The 21462-nt window shown below is 41.2% G+C and overlaps 1 protein-coding gene across 2 annotated transcripts in view; it reads left to right on the top strand.

Annotated features, from left to right (window-relative positions):
- Positions 1 to 12460: 12460 nt before the first annotated feature.
- The window catches only part of WASL (WASP like actin nucleation promoting factor), a 48239-nt gene continuing 39237 nt past the window's right edge, over positions 12461 to 21462 (top strand). The window contains exon 1 of one of the 2 annotated variants that reach the window (XM_041405376.1): positions 12461 to 12931. In XM_041405376.1, coding sequence (XP_041261310.1) covers positions 12818 to 12931 — 114 coding nt within the window. In that variant the 5' untranslated portion in view covers positions 12461 to 12817. The remainder of the gene's footprint in view (positions 12932 to 21462) is intronic. The other variant, XM_041405377.1, reaches the window with a different exon arrangement.

A 21462-nucleotide genomic window follows, 5' to 3' on the forward strand; every position in this document is an offset into this window, starting at 1 on the left:
TATGGAAGCAATTGCACAGACCAAAAGCATTACGGAAATATTGCCTTAGGCAAGGCAAGGATCTGGTTGACCCTTTAGCCAATTATTGAACTGAAATTCTTTTGATGTTGGAAGCAGTCTGGCTCATCTAAATGCCAGCCACTCCACCTACCTTTTTATCTTCTGCTGTTCTCCTTTGGTAGAAAATATCACCAAGATTAGAAACTGTTCCTGCACTATCCTGGGCCTGACAGCAAGTGTGATGCATTTCCCCAAATCTCTGCTCCTGCCATTTGCATCCCATCCTCACAGAATTAAGACAAGGGCTTAAGTTCAGTGGAAAACCCTCTGAACATTGAACTTTGCCTCATCAATTTGAACAGAATTTTGAGAGAGCCTGAGAGAACCCAGAGCCAGGTTTGTAATTGCAGAAAGCATTGCCACCATCAGTTGGTATACTGATTGCCATGCTAATTGTCATGTTCTCTGCACTTCCTTGATGTGCCTGTATTAGAATGAACAACACTTATTATAGTTTCTCTTTTTCAGTATTTTTGGTGGGGCCAAGTGAGAGATCACTAGAAACACTGGAAACAAGCATAACATTATGAAACAGAAGCTATAAGAAAATTTATCCAGATTTATTTTTATCAATATTTATCAATCAAAAAAGTTGTTAACATTCTGACAAAAATATGGCACAAAGCAGAATAATTGGAAATTTTTTCATTTAATAATCATACATTTAACAAATCTTAATACTGATGATCCAGTCTCTGTACCTTTACTATCTGTAACTAAACTGAAAAGAGGCATAAGACTTCTTGGTAACAAACCAAAAAGAGACTTCATAGAATAATTTAGAATTTTAACTCAGCAGTGGCTGAAAAGAGACTACAAAAGAGTTGCGTACTGAGCTATGGCTGTTTTCAGGTCTGGAAAAATTCCCACACCTTTTCTTAGTAAAAACATCATCTACCTCACTTCAGGTAAGACTACACACTGGAGAACCAGTCATGTTTGCAGTGCTTTTGAAGTCTCATACATCTGTTGAACTCAACATGCACCCACTACAAATCTCTTTGATTCATTGTAAATGTTTACCATAGAAAGAGATTTACATTTATAGGGCAACTGCTTACAAAACTTGCAAATGCATCAGGACTTTGAGAGTGGGAGGTTTTCTACATGAATTTGGATTCACATTATCTTGCATGACCAGCAGTGATTTCAAAAATCCACGCGAAGAAGCAGCGCTATTCAAAGCTTTCCAATAAAATGCATCTTGGAAATCCTGCCTCTCCTGAGGCCCTGGGCTATAACACCTCATCCAGACAGGAAAGCCACATTAAAAGTCCAGTTACAGCCTCTGCTCCTGCAGAAGTTGCAGTATAAAATGCATTGGAAAGGCCAAAGACAAATGATGCTCTGCAAGATTGCTGAAAGTAAATGGTTCTTCTCTCATCAGAGTTTACTCAAGTGGACAGGATGCATCCTTGTTGGAATAGAAGTGCAGGAAGCAAAAAACCAGTGGTTATATATGTACAAATAATACATACATATACACATAAACTACCTACACATAGGTACACATGCTCGAATGCTCCCATCTCTGCAATACAAGGCAATTTTAATGAAACCAACTGTAAATAGCTGTGCTGCTCTCTGGATTGTGGGCTGGCATGAGCCACGGAGTGATACAGACCTGTAAAGTGACTGTTTTGCTGGAGGGAGAGAGATTATGGCTGGTGGGAAATTACTGCAAATCTTAGGGAGTATATTATGGCTGATTAATTTTATGGACTACACTGGTTAATAGATTGTTTTGTTTCCAAATACTTTACATCTCTGATTGCTGGCTCAGAAGGATGCGTAGAAACAAACACACTTGTGTAGATTCTTTACTGGATTCTGTTCATTTGCTTGTTCAAACATTTGGCATAACTTTAGCTATTCCGTTTTACCAAGAGAAAAATATATGTACAGCAAAGCACAAACTTTGATCCTTTATTAGTAGCTGGTTTTGAGTGAGAAGAGAAAGTTAGAGCAGCTGATCACTAGCAGTAAACAATTTACTTTAAGAAACAAGAAATAACACGTAGAAGTGGATGTTGACAAAAATTATTGCTACAAGACAGAAAATGTTAATAGTAACACCCTTGAACAGTGGCAGGGCCTCACTGCATTTCCCTTTTGGCACCCCTGCATCCTGAGAAGCACAGTGCTGATCTGCACGGGGCTTGTGTCCACACATGTAGCTTGCAATCACCTTGCAATGCCCTTCCCCAGGAAGCTACTACCAGTGCAGATCTTAAGGAATCTAGAGGTGGTGATAGCAAAAGGGTGAAAAGAAGAAATAACTTGCACAGCACCATGTGTCTGACCTGATGTCAGAAGGGATTATATCAGGAGTGGTGTTTTTTAAGCTCATGTAGCTGTGTAGACTTTGAGAACTGCTTTGAGAATTGCCACCATCAAGCATCCGCGTCCAAAAACTGAGCCCAGCCCAGCAACCAGGGTCAGCATCACAAAATTGTGGCCACACACTGGCATTTATGAGTGCCCAGAGTCAATCAGAACTGGGATGTTGTGCATTCCCAAAATAGCTGCTAGTGATGCCTCCTCTGTTGTTCCAGAAAGCTGTCCAGCATCTTCACATATCGTCTTCTCAGCATTCTTCCTGTGCATCATTACAATATCATCTGTGATCTCTCCAGTTTTCTCCTTCATGTCTATGGTCAGCATCCCAAGTGGGTTGACTGGCATTAAAAACATTTGCCAATTGTTTTAAATATGTGAAACTGTAATTTCCCCTATGCATTATTTCGTGTGTGTGTGTGACAGGAGTGGTGTTTGAAATTTTTAATAATTTTGCACACATTGACATTTTTCACTTATAGGTAACCCAGAGTTTACAGGGGAAAACTCAAAATTAAGCCAAATTGATAGTTATGGGAGACAAAGTTGAAGAAAACACGAAACAAGTTTAGAGGACTTTTTTTTTCTAAATTTTGTACATTAAAAATACAAGCCAGGAAGTATTGTGATAGCTATTTTCATTTTACTGAAATACTTGTTTCAAGTGATGTTTGCAAGAGCAATACCCAGCTCTAATTTGATATTGAAAGAAACCCAACAATTTTTTATTTATGTGGTTGTTGCTTTATTCCTGTGGGCAAACACTATTTAGATAATTGCTGCTGGCTGATGGGCTCTGTACCATTAGATGTCCTGTCCTCCTGATGGGTGTTCCAGCCAGGCAGATGACAACCTTATGGCTTCTCACAGCTACATAAACTCTCTGCAGGTCATTCTCTCAGATATGGCACCTCAGTGCCCCCGCACCCAGTGAAAGGAATTTATCCCAGCTTTTATAGAAGTGTATTGTTTAATAGGGTTTCATTTAAATTTCTATAAAGGTTGTCAATCCAATGCTTATGACTCACAATGGAAAATTCCTCCCAGAGACTTTATTTAACCACTGACTACTAGATTCAGAGAATGAGCAGCATACTGCAAAGACAGGTAATAAACTTTCCTTTCTTTTAAATTAACCAGCAATCAGTTCTGGCTTCAGAAGTTTTATTACTTTTTATTAAATGCAGTGGAGATTGTCTGTTATTGGAAAATGCGAAATAGAATGAAAAAGCTTTTTGACAAGACCCATTACACATATTTTATCATGTATTTTCTATTCAAAGCAATTCCAGTGTTGCAGACTAAACAGAGACTTAAATTAATATTTGACAGATTTGTTTGGAAACTACTGTTCTTCAAAAGACCCCCAAATCATTATTCGTTTTAGACAACTTCAGACAGAAGGATTTTTAAATTCCTTCCATAACAGTGATTGGGTTTATTATTACTTTTTAGAAGGCAAGATACCTAAAAGACAAAGATGAACAGAAAAACTAAAGGGATTTTCTGAATTGAGTCCTGTCCTTTGGTGTTAAAAGCAACACTGTATAGAATCACTTTGTCTTGAGCTCCAGCTTTAAAGCAGTAAAATCTTTTTGCTCCCATTTAATTCTGCTCGAGACACATTACAGACTGTCCTCAGAATTAGGAATCTGTACATTTCTCCAGAAATGTATCTGGAACTAACATCATCTTTTACTTAAAAAAATATATTTCCTCCCTGTTGCTCCTGAAGTCCCTCACCACCTGAAAAATTACTCTGTTGATTGTTAAGAAACTTCATGTAGGAACAGAAATTATATCAAGTCAACAGAAATTATACCTATTCATTGATCAGGAAGTATAGATATATATTTTTTCTTCTGTCATTTTGTTTTGCCATGATGCCTCATCTCCTCTTTCCTATTTTCCCAGACATGCTATCTGTCCTCTGAACCTGTTCCAATCTAAATTCACTTCTAGAAAATGGACAGAGAGAATCATACACATTATTCCAGATAAGGTGCTTTAGGGCCTTGCACAGTGGCACTAATGCCTCCCTGGCTTTAGTGGGAATCTCTTACCAGAAGCCCCAGGGACCTGCATTCATCTTTCTAAGTCCACATTGCCAGGGCAACTCCCAACCACTCCTGGATCTCCCCTTCAGTGATTCTCAATCCAGATACTTAAGTAGTGCTGTTTTTACTACGCAGTTTCATCTCATTTCTTCAACTCATCCTCAAAGCCACGTGCTATTTCTGTCTAATACTCTGATCCTCTTCATATTTGAGCACAATAAATAATGGATAAAGACAGCTCATACTGTAAAATTAAGCAGAATGCAGATTATGGGTTGCATCATATTTGAAATAAACCACACATGGTCATAGACTTTGGCAAATATCCTGTATATTCAAGAACAATATTAAGAATTGAGTGAGTTATTATTTCATTTCTTAAAAACCCAACAGTGCAAATATGAACTGATTTTGTCTTATCTTTTGAATGTTTAGAGTTTGTGCATTTATTTTAGTCCATCTGCTTTATACCATTTCTTAGGCAAACACTGGGTTACTTCAGTGTGAAGGAAGTCTCTGCATTCCACAGGCCTGGGTAACTTCAGCCTTGACCTTGCACATGAAGAGACGCCAGAGAAAGGAGAAGTATAGATTCTGTGCAGCAGTTGAATACACCTAAACCTGCTTTGGAGATTGGAACTATGATTGAGTTATACTTGAGGAGAGACTCTGGGTTACAGAACATCATAAAATTTAGAAGACCATTCATATTCCCACAGACTTACGTAACAACTGACAGAACCAGAGGACACAGTCTTAAGCTGCACCAAGGGAAATATAGGTTGGATATTAGGAAAAAGATTTTTACAGAAAGGGTGATAAAGCTGGAATGGTTTGCCTGGGGAGGTGGTGGAATCACCATCTCTGGATGTGTTTAAAGAAAGACTGGATGTGGCACTTGGTGCTATGGTTTAGTTGGTGTTAGGGCATGGGTTGGACTCAATGATCTCGAAGGTCTCTTCCAACCTAGCAATTCTGTGATTTATAATAAGCAACCTAGAAGTGCAAGGTAATTTATTTCCTGTTACATGTTGGCAATCTAGATGACATTCAGAAGAACGAGAACATAATAACTAAAGGCTGCTTCTTCTGCCTCTAAATGTTTCTCATGTTTTCTTGTTCTGATCACTCTAACTAGTAGAAATAAAATCACCTATCAAAAATAATTGTCATAATGTCTTAATGGGAATAACCTTATATTGCCTATACATTAAGTACACCTCAGCCTACCACAATGTGTAGGCAGAGTTAAAATAGCATAAAAATCTTACGGAGCCTTATTCCACTTGAACTGAACAAATTGCTTTCCACCACAGTTAAAAATGGCTTAGATTTTAGGAAGTTTAGTGAAAAATTAAACCCCCCACCTTTAGCAAACACTGCAGGCTATGCTTATGGAAAGTTATCCTCATGTTAATCAGCTGTACATGCTGACAAACTTGTTCTTTTCTGGTTGCCTAGCTGTCTACCAACCTCCTCTGGCTCCCCGCCACGACCTCTGTGACAGAGCTGCTATAGCAGTAACAAGCATGTTCTCAGAAAGCCTTATTAGCTGCGCTGTAGGTATCTAGTTATTGAACAGCAACTCGTTGTACTTTAATTATTGTGGCAGTACATTAAATAAAAATGCTGGGTTTCTTTTTTTAAATAGATACGAGAAAATTCAAGGTCAAGAAAGGTAACCCAACAAAACAGGTCAGTGTTAAATGTTATACTGTTGCAGCAAACACTACAAAATCAAATCTGCATTTCAAAATGATAGGTCTAAAGCTGTCATATGTATACACACACACACACACACACATATATATGTATACATAAATATATATATCTACGAATAAAAAAGTTACACATCTTTCAAAATTTATTTGTCACAAAGTATAGAAACTGAACTAAATTTCACTACTTCAGTCTGTAGCACACAGAATCAGTATTTATTAAAGGCTGGCTAGTTTTAGGAGGGGGACTGCTGTGGATGTTCTCCAAGTTTAACAGTTTCTCCCTAGATCAGCCACTGGGTTCCCATACGTGCTTAAAAGGCAGTTGGGCACCAAAACTATCCAGGGCTTCAGGCAATGCTATGCTACACATATATCAGCATTTTAGTTATAAAAAGTCAGGTAGGTATGTTCTTATTGGACAACTACTTCTTCAGGTAGAGTTGGTGAGCATGAGCAAAGTAGATATCCACATAAAGCACTGACATAATTTGTTTATGCCATCCTACCATAGGAAGAGTCCTTAATTGAAAGCAAAAATAGAGTAGCCAGGAATGTACCAATTAAAATAACTTGTCTGTCAGTGCTAAATTCCAGATATTCCTAAGGTCTTAAGGAAATTTAACTGCCTTTACTTACTAGAATGCAAAAACAAAGAATTGCTTTTAGACTTAATTATCTCAGAGGAGAAGCAACTGCACAGACTACAGATGTTCTTACTGATGGGTCATATGCACTAAGCAACATAATTGTTGAAAAAAAATTAAATTAATACTTTTCATCCACCTTCTCAAGCCAGTTTGAAGCATGTTCAATTTTGGTTTGTTTATATATGTTAAAACTCCTGCAGCATACATTTGTTAAGCTTTTAGATTTTTAAAGTATATTCTCTTTTGCCTAAGAAAACAATATCATTCACTGTACCAGTTGCTCTAGTTGGCCTGCAGCTTATGTAAGTGACCTCACCAAACACAAAAATCAGGCTGATCAAGATATGCATGATCTCAATCTTGCTTTATGAGGTGGAGCCATACACCTGCAAGAACAATGATGCATAAAGACTGCTCTGTCTTTTTCCCCTCCCTCCCAAATATTTGCATCAACTGGCAAAACCCACACAGAAGCAAAACAATTAAAGAAGTACCAAAGACAGTACAATGCAACAGAGAAGCCCCAGGTCTGGACCCGAATCTGCCCCTTGACAGGGTCTCAGCCTTTGGCCTCCTGGAGAGCAGCAGCAGAGCAGGACTGCCAGGACCTGGCCAGCCCTGACACACCACAGGGGTTCAGTAAGGATCTGCTCAGCACAACCTCAGTGAAGAACAAAGGTGTAGTTCATGCCAATCATTAAGGTTATTATCTGCCAGATAGAGAATTAAAGAGGAAAAAAAAAAAAGGAAAAAATAAAAACTATGTAAAAGTTATTAAGTCATCCATCAAAAGGATAAAAAAGTAATTGTTGCTGAGTTGCATTACATATTTGCCAGTTGCTCATTGACCTGTCGGGAGTAAACTATTGACCTCAAGGCAGATTTTAGAGGGCAAGTATGTACCTTGTTTTTAGCACTTACAGTAAAAAGGGTGCATTTTGAATGCACTTGCCTGTGCCTCCCTCCTCTCAGAAACGATGAGGCTTCCTGGTCAGAACCATGCTGATCGGGGTGGGAGGTCAGTCACGCTGCAAATAAGAACTGACGTTTCAAAGCAGAGCAAGATTTTTGTTGTTAAGGAAATGTGCTCTAACAACAGATCTGCAGATCACAGTAAGGAACGAACACGTTTCTCTTTTGCTTTTTTTAACTGGTGAAGTTCTTGAGCTCCATGGTGGCTGACTAATGGCTGAAGGGGGATTTTATTACATTGAATTAAAAAATTGTCAGGAAACTTACAGGAGGGAATAAATATTTCCTTTACCACCTGCAAATAAAACAAGATTAACTTATTTACTCCACTCATGGTTATTGTTGAGTGTAAAATTCAAGAAGTCATACCTTTGCTGAGCTATAAACCAAGCAAAGAGAATAAAAAGAGTGTTTCAAAAAACCCTGTACCATACAATTTTGAAGATGAACTCTAATGCAAGGCTAGATGCTATCTGAGCTGGGGAAAGAAAAATGTTTTCCTCTAATTTGCAGAGCACCTATAGAACTGTTGCACAGTTGCTGCAGGTAGTGATCAATAAATAAGATGAGAGAGAGAACACCTCAAATTCCAGTATGTTTTGGGTCCATCTTCCTCACAGTATTGAAAAGGAGAGCAATACAGTCTGACGCTTCAGGCCACAAAGGAATTGCTGAGGAGCTCTTGAAAAGAGCTAGATATCCCCATAGCTGGAAAGTACAATTCTGTATCCAAAGCAAAACTAATCTTATCCCTTGCTGAGTAAACTGGAAGGGCACAAATTTATTTTCTTCAAGTAAGCAGTCTGATGTCAAAAATGAGGGCTAGAAAAGATACAAACAAATTATATATACAATGGGCACTACAGGAAGAGAAAAGTTCTAGCTGGCATCTAAGACAGGATTCGTGCAAGAAATGAAAGAACTTATTGTACCACAGCACTGGTTCTCAGGCTGCAGCCTGCTCAGTCTTGCGGCAAGGACACTCTGCTGCACAGCCTGCCCACCACGGGGGAGGCTGCTTCCTACTGACACACTTCCACATCCACATGGAATCAGCAGAGGCTTTACTGACCAATTAAAAAAAAAAAACTTAACCGTCATCTCTGGCAACTTTTGTTGCTAAAACATGTTGTTCTGTTATTGAAACCTACAGCATACAAATTCAGTATAGAGCAAATAATACACCATAGGTTTGATCCTCTTTTTTCCAGACTATTCCTCACCTGAAACAGATCATGCAAAATTTCTGAGAAAGGAAAAACAGCAACTGAATCCGAAATGAACCCTAACTTAATGGATGACTCAGTTAACTCCGGGGGGGTACCTCTCAGGGCTGCAATTCCTCAACTTCAAAGGCTCAGAACCCAGAGAGCAGAAGGGAACGAGGCTATTATCACTAAAGTAACTAACATGTTTTTTGACATCAATTCAGTAACAGTGAAAACCCAATCCTCTTCAATGGGGTGTGTGTTGAGAAAAACATGATTTACCCAAAAAAAGAGAACTTGTGTCTTCACAGCTGCAAACCCACTTCCAATCACAAAGACAGTTCCTCATTTTCATTTACCACAACCGGTTTTGCAGTGAGCAGACTGGTGTTTTCTACAGGCCCAGCCAAAAAGGGTATTGAGGGAAAGGCAGCTCGCTTCACTTTTGTTCATTGCCAGGCTGCCCTGTTGACATATCCCCTCCTGCATGGTCACAGTAATCGTATGTTCTCACTCCTGATCTCCCCCAGCCCTGCTCTTGCGGTCGCTGCAGCGAGGTTTGCACTGTCCCAGACCATACCACTTGTCACTGCAAATAACATGAGAGGGTAGCAAATTTTTTTCCCAATAGAAAGGCATATTCCCTGTTACCCTTGCTTGTTCTTTGATGTAATCAGCTCTCTCTTCATTTTATGGAAAACCAGGAAACCAAACCATGACAAGATCAAGACTTGGGAAATGCAGTGATGCTACCAACAAAACAATAAATCCTTGGATAACTTTTTTTTTTCACTTATATACTTCAGTCATTAATAAAATCTTTATGTTATGATTCATAGCACCAGAAAAATTAAGTTTAGGTAGCAAGTTTCCCTCACATGCTTACTCCATCTTCAATTGCAGAATGTTGCTTCTGAAATTGTGTGAATATTTAAACTGCGAAACTCAAAGTATGAACTATTACTGTAGAGGTTCACATTTAAAGACAAAATTCAATTTTCTGTCAAAGGTAACTCTGACAAGGATGATAAAATCTATTTATTAAATATTTATAATATAGATCTTTAAAATCAAGATGCTTATTTATAAGGATAGACATTATGCAATTTCCAGTGTATTTCAGTACCTTGGTGCTATGAGTTGGTATCCTGAAATGGAAAAATATGGAAAAAGAGCAGCTTCCTAAGAAGCTCACAGACATCAGCAATGGGTAACACAATGTGAACCCTAAGGAGTCCAGTGAGAAATTCAGAGGACAGCCTCCAATAAACAGCAATTGCCCTACATCAGCAAGAGCACTCCTACATCTTCAAAACACACAGAGGTAACTCTACTTGGTGGCTTTCCTTGAGAGAACTTTTCATCAAATTGTATGTTTTATGCAGAAACAGCAAGTTTTTGCTGAAATTACTGCAAACATATATATCAAAGGCAAAAATCTATTTTTCAGTGGATCCCATGGATGTATTGACAGACACTGGTATTTCCCCTTTCCTTCAGCACTCAATGCTTAACCACAATATGAAAACAGAAAAAGCTTTTGAATAATTAATGAAACATAGGGACTGAAAATAGACCTCTTTCCTTCCCTTTCCTGCCTCCCCTTATTAAAAAAGCAAACAAAATCCTAACAATAGATCCTGAAGGTTAAAAGGCCCTTAAGAATACCTACCAGCCAGCTGGTCTGAAAAGAACAGTATGAAGCAAAATGCATCACCTGTAACACCCAGGCAGTATGGCAAGAGCTACACAGGAACAAACATCAAAAGTTTTTAGAGAGAAAAAAAAAAAATCAAGAATACAAGTGATTAGAAGATGAGGACTATAACAGCATATACCCATTGAAGGTGTACTGTATTTGTTATTTACACCACCAGCAAGGGAGGCATGTAAATTTCCCCAAAATGGCTTCACCTAGACAATAACTGTTTTGTTTATGAAATAAAAACCCCAAACAAACAAACCTTAAAAAAATAAAAACCACAAAAAATCCCACAAAATACTATCTTGTAAAGTGCTTCCAAGTGTTCTATCTTTTCACATACATTTGTAATGAAAGAAATGATGCCAATATTTTATAGCTTAAGCATTTCCCACTAAAATACACACAGACTTACACAGCAAGTGTGTACGTTACAGAAAGTTTGTAAAAACTGAAGAACCTAGGATTGCTGAGAAGTACTTTAGAAGCACTTGGTTCCTACTGGTTTTCCTTTACAGTAAGACTCAAGTGACTTCCGAGAGACCTGCATATTGAGGAGTCCTGTATATGCACGCATTTCAAACTATTTTTACGGTGTAAAATCAGGATTTTCTTCCATATTCTCCCTTCTTTTGGGCACAATTACAAGCTCTTAAGTACAGGAAAAAGGGCCTGTAAGTGGAGCAGGAGGGGCTGCCATCTTGTCCCCACATGATCTTTTGGAAGACACAAAGTCAGTACAGCATCATAAAAAGACTTGTGTTCCCAGGCCTTTCTCCTGTCTTCCCTGGTTTGTTTCCTCCTGTACTTCTTCAGTTCTTCTGTCCAATGTATAGTAATTACACTGGGGGACCTTCCCCCTTTCACCTAGCACCTTCCACACAGACAATTAATTTATCAGAGGATGAGACACATTCTTCACCCAAAACCACAGAAAACTAGCAAGTTGTTCACTTTGATATCTGTTTTTTACCTTTGCACGTGAGAAACGTGAGCATTTCTTTTGTGCAGCTGAAAGCTGAGCATAAGCAGCAGTGCTTTGGGTCTTTGAGTTTTGAAATGCCTTCAACCTTCATAGCAGCTGGTTACCGCTGTCACGTGGAGAGAAGCGGGGGGAAGAGAAATCTGGCTGACAAAGGCTGTTGAGTGTATACGCGATTTCTCCTGAGCAGCTGGCCCCCGGAGAGCGCGAAATACCTACTGTTCACCTCAGGCTGCGGCAGGCAGCGTTTGCCAGGGGGTGGGTGACACCCCCGCCCGGCCTCCGCGCTGGCTGCGCAGAGACACGCCGGCTGGGCAACAAGCTTCCTTTCTGCCACAAAACGGGAGAAGACTTTTGGGTTACAAACTACACCGGGTTCCAGTGACAGCTGAAGGGCTTCCAGCACACGCTGGTTCCCGCATCCCCGCGGGCGGCCCGGATACCCCGCGCTCAGGCGATGTTGTCGGGGCCCCTTCGCGCTCCGGGCGATTCCCCCACGGGCCCGAGCACCGGGCGGCACTGCCCCTCACGGCGCCCCGGCGGTTCCCACGGCTCCGGGACAGGGGCCGCGTCCCTACGGCGGCGACAGCTCCGCCTTTTCATCATCTTCTTGTCCTTCTTCGTGCTCTGACCAACCCTCTCCTCCTCCTCTCGCCCCCGCGGGCCGCCCATGCTCGGCCCCGCCCGGCCCGGCAGGTACCGAGGGGGCGGGCGCGGAAGGCGACGCCCTCCCCCCGCACGGCGCATGGTCGCGGCGGCCGCGCGCTCGCCAGGCTCCCCCTTGGCTGCCGCGCGCCGTGGTCTCGCCCGCCCCCGCTGCCATGTTGGATCGCGCGGCCGCCGGGGCCGGGCCGGAGTTGGAAGTTTAGGGGCGGGAGCGATCGGGATCGACCCCGGCGCGGAGCGGCTCCGGCGCGGCTGCACCGCTGCCCGGCACCCCCTTTCCCGACCGCCCCCCTCCCCGGCACCCTCCCCGCCGCCCCTGTTCTCCTCCCTCCTTCCCCGGCCCCGCGAAGAGGCTCCGCGATGCGGCTGCTGTGAGGCCCCGGCGGCGGCGGAGGAAGGGGAGGAAGGGGCCGCGGGCGCCATCGGTCGCAGGGCGGCGAGAGTAGCGCCGGGCCGGCCCCGGCCATGAGCGGCCCCCCGCAGCAGCAGCCCCCGCGGCGGGTCACTAACGTGGGCTCGCTGCTGCTCACTCCGCAGGAGAACGAGAGCCTTTTCGGCTTCCTCGGCAAGAAATGCGTGGTAAGTCCCGACCGAGGGGGGCGAAGGGGACTGGGGCACCCCCAGCCGCCCCACCAGGGCGCGGCGGGTCGGGGCCCGGGGCGGGCGGGGGCGTGTGAGGACAGCCCGGCCGGGCGCTGGGAAGTTGAGGCTGCGGAAGTTTCATCCCGCTCCGCTGCCCCGTCCCGGGTCGGAAGAGGGGCGGCCCTCGCAGGCCTCGCGGCTCGCCTGAACCGAGGCGAGCGGTGAACGGCGGCGGCAGCGGCCCCTCGGCCGGCCCGGTCCGGAGGGGCTGCCAGCCCTGAGCGCCTTGCCTGGCCTCGCTCCCTTCTTAGCCGGGCGGCTCCGAGACCGCCTCGGGCACCGGTGTGGGCGCCGTCCTTCCGCGCCCCGCTGTCCATCGGCATATGGATCTCCCGGGGACCGGGAGACTCCCGCTGTCCTTGCAGCCCACCCGTGCGCTGCAGGGGAAGCCGGCCGCAAAGGAGCAGCCCCGGGGCTCCAGCGGCGTAAAAGTTCCGTTGCTCGACGAGGTTGGGACGGACCCCAGGTGCACCAGCGGTACAACAAAGCAGTGTTGGACGAAGTTGTAGGAAGGCTCGTATCAGTGCTAGGCCTGCCTTGGGTTTAGTCTGTACTTTTCTTAGTGTAAACAACAAGTTCGTGTACTTAAAGACTGCATATTTTCCCATTTCTATATCAGTAAGTTCGGTTTCAGAATACCTTCTTGCATGTAATGTAAAACTGTACTAGAACTACTTATCTGTATTAAAGAACTATTTGAAAGCTTCAGAAGATAACCATTTTCACTGGAAAAGAAGCTGCTTTTAAAAAAATCTTATTTTTCAAAACATTGTGCATTGTGTTCCGTACCTAAAATACTGTTAGGCACTTGCTGTAAAGCTGTGGAGGGTGTTTAATGAACTTAAAACTGTGACTTCAAGCAGGATATCCGTGTAGTCATACTGATTCCACATAACTTTCTGGACTTTGAAATGGTATTGTTGATCAATCTGAGTGCTGCAAGGAAAACATAAGATGCAGCAACGGAACAGGAAGTAGAGAATATGTACGTTGGGGTGGGTTTGAAAAGATGCTGTCACGGTAACTAAGTTGTGTGTCAAAAGGTATGACCCTAAAGTGTATGTTTTGAAAAGTATAGAATTGTAGAAATGCCTCAGTTAATTTCAGGCAGCGTTTCATATCTTCAGCTTATTTGCTGAGAAAGAAAAAAAACAGTATCAACTTTTCTCTAAATATGAAAAAATAGTGCATGAATTCGTGTGTAAAGTGATTTTTACTTTGCTTTTCGATAGCTTAATTTTTTTCTTGTCAGGTGAATGCACTTTTAATTTCTGTTAAACTCAGCTGTAAGACTCACCTAGTTAAACTCCCAAATTTTCTGCATAAGTAGTATGTTGAAAGCAGACAGAGGTAAATATCTTCACAGCATCTGGGTGTCATGGGATTTATGGCTTGCTTGAAGTTACACATTCTTCCGATTTACACAGAATATTGGATGACTTTCCAGTTGAGGTTCTTACAATTGTGGTCTGTTGTTTCCTCTTTTGCCCAGCCCTTTGTGCTCTATAAGTTAATCATAGGCTTATTTTAGTTCATTTGAGGTTCTCTGCACAATCTTGAGGGCTTGAGCATTGAAGATCTAGAGATACTTAACCAGGTTTTTTTGGCTTACTGTGTGGCATGAGCCAGAAATTCTGAAACAAGTGAACACATTGAATATTCTGCCCCTTGGAGGGCACTGTCTTAAGCAGAGTAGTGGAATGGGTGCCTGGAGATGGTGACAGCCTTGGCTGTCTAACTTGAAACCACAGTATCTCTTGGAGCCCAGTAAGACACTCTTAGTACTCTTGACCTTCTAGGTTGACTCAACATGCTGTGCTGATAAATGCTTTTTTGCTGTAATGTTCATGGTATTTGGCCTCATAATATCCATGTTTGAATTACTCATTAGAGAAGTTTCGGACTGTAAGTGCTGCTTTTTAAGAAAGGAAAATTTTGTGAGTTCTGTAGGATGCTAAATGCTTGCTCTTGTGATCACCTGAAAAATCTGGGCTGCCTTGCTGCTGCAGGTGATATTTCTGTCACTCTGGGGCATGGAGAGGCTGGCTGTTGGATGTGATGTATATCAGCCACATTGACGTAATTTTAGGTTTTCTTTGACTAGACCTCATGTTTAGATCACTACTGCAATGAACACCAGAGTAAAGTTGAGACATTAAACTATGCTCCTAAGATACTCTTTGTAGTAATAATTTATAGAGTTCTTAATGGATGCCACAGTGCTGCTATCAGTCCTGAAGGGCTTAGTTAAGAAAGCATCTTGTGCTCTGAATCTGATTTATTTCAGTCTTTCCTTTGTTTCTGACTGGTAACAAGGCAGCTATTTTGAAATAACATTGAGGACTCAACTATCTGATTTTTGTTCTATGGAAAAGCAAAGGAATATATCAAGTAATATAACTTTGAGTACTCACAGTCTGTGAACTCCGAAATGGACATCGTTCCAATGGCATCTTAAGTAATGATCCCTGATAGAAAAATTTCCTGCGAGTGGGGGAAATGGTGAAGAGTTGTCACTCTGTGTGTTGCTGAGGTTGATACCATTCTGCAGAATGATACTTTGGGAAAATCACTAGGAGGCAAGTGTACATACAGAGGGTAATTGATTTTTTCTCTACTCTTTTTTTTTTTCCCCTCCACTTGCTGAGCTGTAAAATGTTTATCTGAATCTACAAGCAATTAAAATACCTTTGCCCATGACAGATCAGGCTTTCAAAACCAAGCCACTGGCTAATAGTCAGAGCTGTATCTATAGTTAATTTGGCTGAAATATGAATCCAGATGTAGAACTATTTACAGAATATATCCAGCATAAGCCCTTTAGGACTTCCATTGTTTAGGCGTGTAACTAATTTTCATTCAGGTTTGTAACCTTTGTTATCTAGGTCAGGTGTAAAATTTGCTATCTGTAAAAAGTTTTCTATAGCTTTCTAATAATAATGTGGAAATAAAATTTTATGTACCCTTATACTAAGTGGAGCCATGAGATTAGTTTTGTGCATATTAATGATTTTTGTGGTTATGCCCAGCTTAAAAGTTTTTGCATAAGTTCTGGTTAGTTATTAATCATTACTTTAAATAATGATGAGTTTTGTAAGAAAAAGTAAATGCTAGGTGTCCATTTTATAACCTGTAATAAAGAAGTAACTTTTATAATTTGCATGATTAATATTGGTCAGAGATGTCAGTAATGAAAAACCAGTTTTTTCTGTAGAAATAATTTTTGAGAAAGGAACCATGAGAAGTATGTACTTGGTAGCATTAGAAGTAGGTAGAATGGAGAACGGATATTTTATGCTGCTTAGAAGTGCAGCTCAACATTTGCATAAGGTGTAATGAATAAGGCTAGGAATATGTTGTTCTGTGCAAGACCTTGCCGTGGTTCATATGGTAAACAGGAACTGGTGGAGGATGCAGAAAGAGGAGTGACACAGCAGTAAGCTAACTAAGAAAACTGTTTTGGCTGCTTTTAAAAGTGCATGTGACCAGAATAAGTTTGTATATCAGAGCCAAAGAACAAATTGCAGTAATAGTTGAGATAACACAAAATAAAAACTTGAGTGGCAGTTATAGCTCTTAATCGATAAGAATTAAATGTTTTATCAGGAAGGGACTTATAAGATTACTTGTGCTTATGAAAACAGTATGAACTAGGACTTGAGAGTAGACTACAGGTCTAAGTAATGGACAACTTCACATGTCTGAGAAGTGTTGGGACTCCTTAGTTTGGGTTTAGACTGCAGTCTGTACATCCAAAAAAGACTGACATTGCAGTTTAAAAAAGACTTATCCCCTGTACAAGTAGGGAGAACTGAGTCATTAATTCAGTGGTGATTCTCTCATCTTTGCATTTGTTTTTAAATAAGATGTGGAGGGAAAAGGTAAAGTGTGATGGGTGGGGTCTTATGGAACAGGAGAGTATTGAGAATTGCACCTGGATTTCTTTTGAGATTTGCCCTGTTCTGCAAAAGACATGTGGCATCTTTAGACACCTCACTAGTATCCACTAGAATGAGTTCTCTGAACAACTAATCAGTGATAATCTTCCATTGTAGAGAGAGTGACAGTGGGGTTTTGATAGTTCTTTTGAACCGAACCTGTGCCTACAAAACTGATTTTCACAGTAATGGATCGTATCAGATTCTGTAGAGCAAGTGATACAACCATTGTCCTTATCACATGTGTTTCTCATGCTCACATCTTGCTATTAATGTTTTTACAGCATAGTTCACTGCCTTAACTTATTTACCCATGAATGAGAAACGTTTTGAGACTGCTTGGGAACAGTCTAGAAGGCGCTGCATCTCACAGCTGTATGTATTTGAGACAAAGCATCAATTCACAAAGTGTGGGATATGGCTAAGGAGAAAAAGACAAGTGTTAATTTAGTTGTTAAAGTCCCATAATTGTCAATAAACCTCACTGTCAGTTATCTAAATCTCTTATTCAACTGACTTTAAGATAGAAACTCAGCCAACAGAAGCTCTTCTCTTCAGTGACTGTAGTGGTTATATCTCTCCTGGCTGTTCTTGTACCTCATGTGCTAGACAAATTGTGTCTTGATATGAGGAGTGAGTCCTGCTACAAGTTTCAGTCACTGTGTGTCCGTTGTGAAGCATTATGTATTGCTGAATGAAGGGTGATCTACTAAGACAGACCTGGAACCTGTACCTCACTCTGTTAAGGCTTCAGCATTAAGCTCTTCTGAGCATCTTTGTAGATATATTTTATATGTTTTGGAGGAAGTCAAGTGCTGAAAGTCTCTCAGCATCTCTGTGGTTAATCAGATGGTCAAGTATGCCACTCACACTCGTGATAAGTGCTCTGGAATCCTATGGTATACATACACAACAGGATGAAAACAATTTGTAGTCACAAGCTGTTATGTTGTAACTTACTGGTTTTTCACAACTAAGAATCATATTAAGGAATTTAGAAGAGGGCAGTTTTAATTTAGGATTCAGATGAACAGTCAAGTTTTGACTGCAAGTTTTTAATCAAGATGTTCAGATAGCCCTTGCTTAGGAGAACACCCAAGGAAGAGGTAGGTTCTTGTTAGAAGATAAGGATTGAGTTTGCTATTTCATGCAAATTTTTAAAGACTACTTTGTTCTTCCTTTAATGGAAAATTGATGTGATTTCTTGGCATTATGTGCTTGTAAATATTGTTTTGAATTTTTTATCACTAGAATGTTTTTTTTCTCTGCTTATTTCTTTTGGGGTTTTGAAAGATGTAGTACTAACCGAGTTTTTTGCAAGTGAAGCGTGTAAGATCCATCTTGTAAGAGCCATGCAGTTTCAGGCTAAAAACATGAAAATGGGGAATGCTCTAATTTTAGATCTTGAATATCTTTTTGAAAGAGTTCTGGTACTTTCTGCCTGAAAAAACTCACCTGTTTTTTCTTTAGAACTTCCTATGACCCTTACTGCTCTACTTTGTGCCAGCATTAAGAACTCGTCTGCTGCTTTCATTGATAGTGGCTGCAGGTACCAGCAGTGGCAGCAATTGCCACTGGCAGCTTCTAGCTTAGTGCTGGAATGGATGGAGTGAAGCATTGAAGATATTTGTATGTGGTGAGTGAGTACCACCTAGGAACTTTGTACTAGTTCATTAACCAGCATGAAAAAAAAAAACCCTTTCCTGTCATTGACTTTTTATAGGCAGATCTGTCTGTACATGGGGTTTGTGGAGCTCTAAATGCTCAGTTGGCTGAGAAAATTTGCTGTTGACTTGGAGCTGTGTGGTAAGATTTATAGTGTCCTCTCCTCCAGTGAGTGTGTTTCATAGGCTTGTCTCTTGAGGAATCTTTGTAGTACAGAAATAAAACTTAGTATACAGGAGACTTATGGTTTCATTACCTAATACCTAGATAATAAAATACAGGAAGTAATGAAAATGTGTCACAGGCACTAAGACAGAGTTGCTTATTGGTAGGTTAGGGTACAGTTTCTTGAAGAAAGGCTGACATAGCACAGAGGGATTTTTTTATTGGCTAGGTTGTTTTCCTTGTAACAGTAAATCTTGCAGAGTGGATTTAGTAGAGCTAGAAGTGTGTCTTCAGGGGTGGTTTTAAATGGTCCACTCTGCTGGGATGTGGCTCAGATGCTATACGAAATAGTTTAGTTTCTCAGAGTATTTGCTTGCCACACTGTGTTTTGTGGCTTCCAGACATCTTGTTGGTGCCTGGATATCCTATAAAATGGGAACAGTAGATTTGACCTTCAGGTCAATTGTAGTTAAATTTGAAGATCCTGAAGTGCACTGTGATCGTCACATGACAGGAGCAGTGTTCTCAAAGGTCCAAACAGAAGAAGAAAAGATGCAGTTCAAACAATCATAGGGACACTTTCTTAGAAAGCTGCTCACTTGCTTAATCCTTAAAATTTAGTAGTGTTTTCTCAGACACTTCTGAGTTAAAGGTAGACAGTTTTGCTGACACCTCTTTGTGCAGTAAGTGACACTTGAGGTATCTCAAATTAGAATGTCTGTGTTAAGAATATATTATTCTGGAAAAAGTTCATTAAATGAATTACTCAATTCCTGTAGACATAATGTTCTGTGGAGATGATCATTGCTGGCAAGGAAACTGTTGCTGGCTGCAGAGCTCCACAACACATTTGCAGATTGCTTCTCACTTCAGGCACTTGCTTTGATACATGCATCCTCACCTTGGTGGGGCTGTTTTCCGTCTACTGTTTATTTAGCTGTCCTTAAAATCCTCACTCTTAAGGCAGCATTTTCTTTTTAGGTTTTCTGAGACACAGTGTTAATACATTTTTCAGTTCTCCAGTGTGTCTAGTTTAAAGCTGAAAGGTTACACTATGGTTGTGTTTCCATTTCTGTAAGACAGTTTCACACATCATTTTCCCCTGCAGAGCATCGTGTAATTCAGAATTTCCCTGCATTCATCTCCTTTACCTTCAATGCAAATGTGTTATTTTGCCTTTATCTCCCCTTGTTCATTAGCCACTATGCAGCATCAGGGTGATGTATTTAGTGAGCACAGATGCGCTCCCACATAAGCACATTTTGTATGTGAAGGTAATGTGCCTGCAATTTGAGAAACACCAACCTAGCAAAAGATAGTGTGATTTTTGCCTTTTTGAACAGCTTAGAAAACTGTTTATCATTATTTGAACTCTTGATTATGCAAATGTAACTCTTGCCTCTGAGATTGCAAATACTTTTAAAAAACACGTTTACTTCAGGTATTACTGATGATAATGGCTTTCCCAAAAGTTAGCCAGCACTTGCTGAGATTAAGTAGCAAGCCCTAGTACTTGCTGTCTAGGCTGAAAAACAAGAATATTTGGAAGTGGGAATTTGGGAGTAAATTTTAAATGTGTTCTCCCCTCTCAAGATCACAGCCAATTTACCTGTGTGTGGTTTGTGGATAAGAAAGTATTAATTTGTTGTATTAATATTTTTCTGTGTTGAGGATAAAGAAAAGTGACAAATTTTTTTACAACCTCCCTAGTACATTTTGTAACAGAAGCAGTAATTTATTGACTTGAAAAGAATTTTCTATTTGTGGAATCAATTTAACCACTATTTCTTTTGTAAGCCCCATCCTGCTGATGTACCTTGAAGTCCTGCATGGTGACCTCTGCCCTCCAAATCTCGTGTCTCTGCTTTCATCATGTTCTCATCGTGTTCATCTTTTAACACGTGCTTTTTATGTTTTCAGTAAGTTTTCTGTCCTTTCCCAGTAACAGGGTTTCCTCCTTTTCTGTTTTCCTCTTGCACCTCAAGTGCTTCCAGAATTTTCCTTTCTCCCTTCAGCTTCTGCATCTATAATCTGCACAAAGATCTCCAGGTAGGACTGCCTCTCTTCCTCACCGTGTTCTCCCCTCCACTCCCTTATTCTCCCTCCTCAGTTCCTCAGCTCCTTTGTTCTTAAGGATGAACAAGGAAGGATCTGATTTGTGTCTCATCAGATGTGCAGTGCTACCCATACGCAGTGCCGGTATAGACACGGCATGTATTGTAGCTCAGCAGAGCACTGGACAAGGAAAGTCGTGAGGAGAGGAGGCAATGTCTGTGCCAGGTGGCTTTTGCTGCTGCAAACATATGGAGTGCACTGGAGCCTGGGACCTGGCCATTACACATTTCTCACCTATATTTGTCTTCACTGGCCAGAGTCTTTGTTAGTGTTGTTATGGGGAAGAGAACTTTTAGTGGATATGAGAAGGGTACACAGAAACAGGTATGATATTCCGCAGGCTTCTTGCACTGCTCCACCCTTCACTGCTGCTTCTCCAGGCAGGACTGGACTCTCCAGTTTGTAAGCTGCTATATTAAGAAACTGTATACTGGAAGATACAGCTTCAGCAACTCTACAGGCTCAGATTTGAAACCACAGAATTGCTTAGTCTTGCTTCGACTGAACTGTAAGTTATTTCCTGCTCCTCTAACCATGTGACAGCTCTCTCTGAGCACAGCTAAGATGTGGTCATTCTTTCTAAGT

Source organism: Onychostruthus taczanowskii, unplaced genomic scaffold (assembly GCF_017590055.1).
Source record: "Onychostruthus taczanowskii isolate IOZ18803 unplaced genomic scaffold, ASM1759005v1 scaffold23, whole genome shotgun sequence".
NCBI lineage: Eukaryota > Metazoa > Chordata > Aves > Passeriformes > Passeridae > Onychostruthus > Onychostruthus taczanowskii.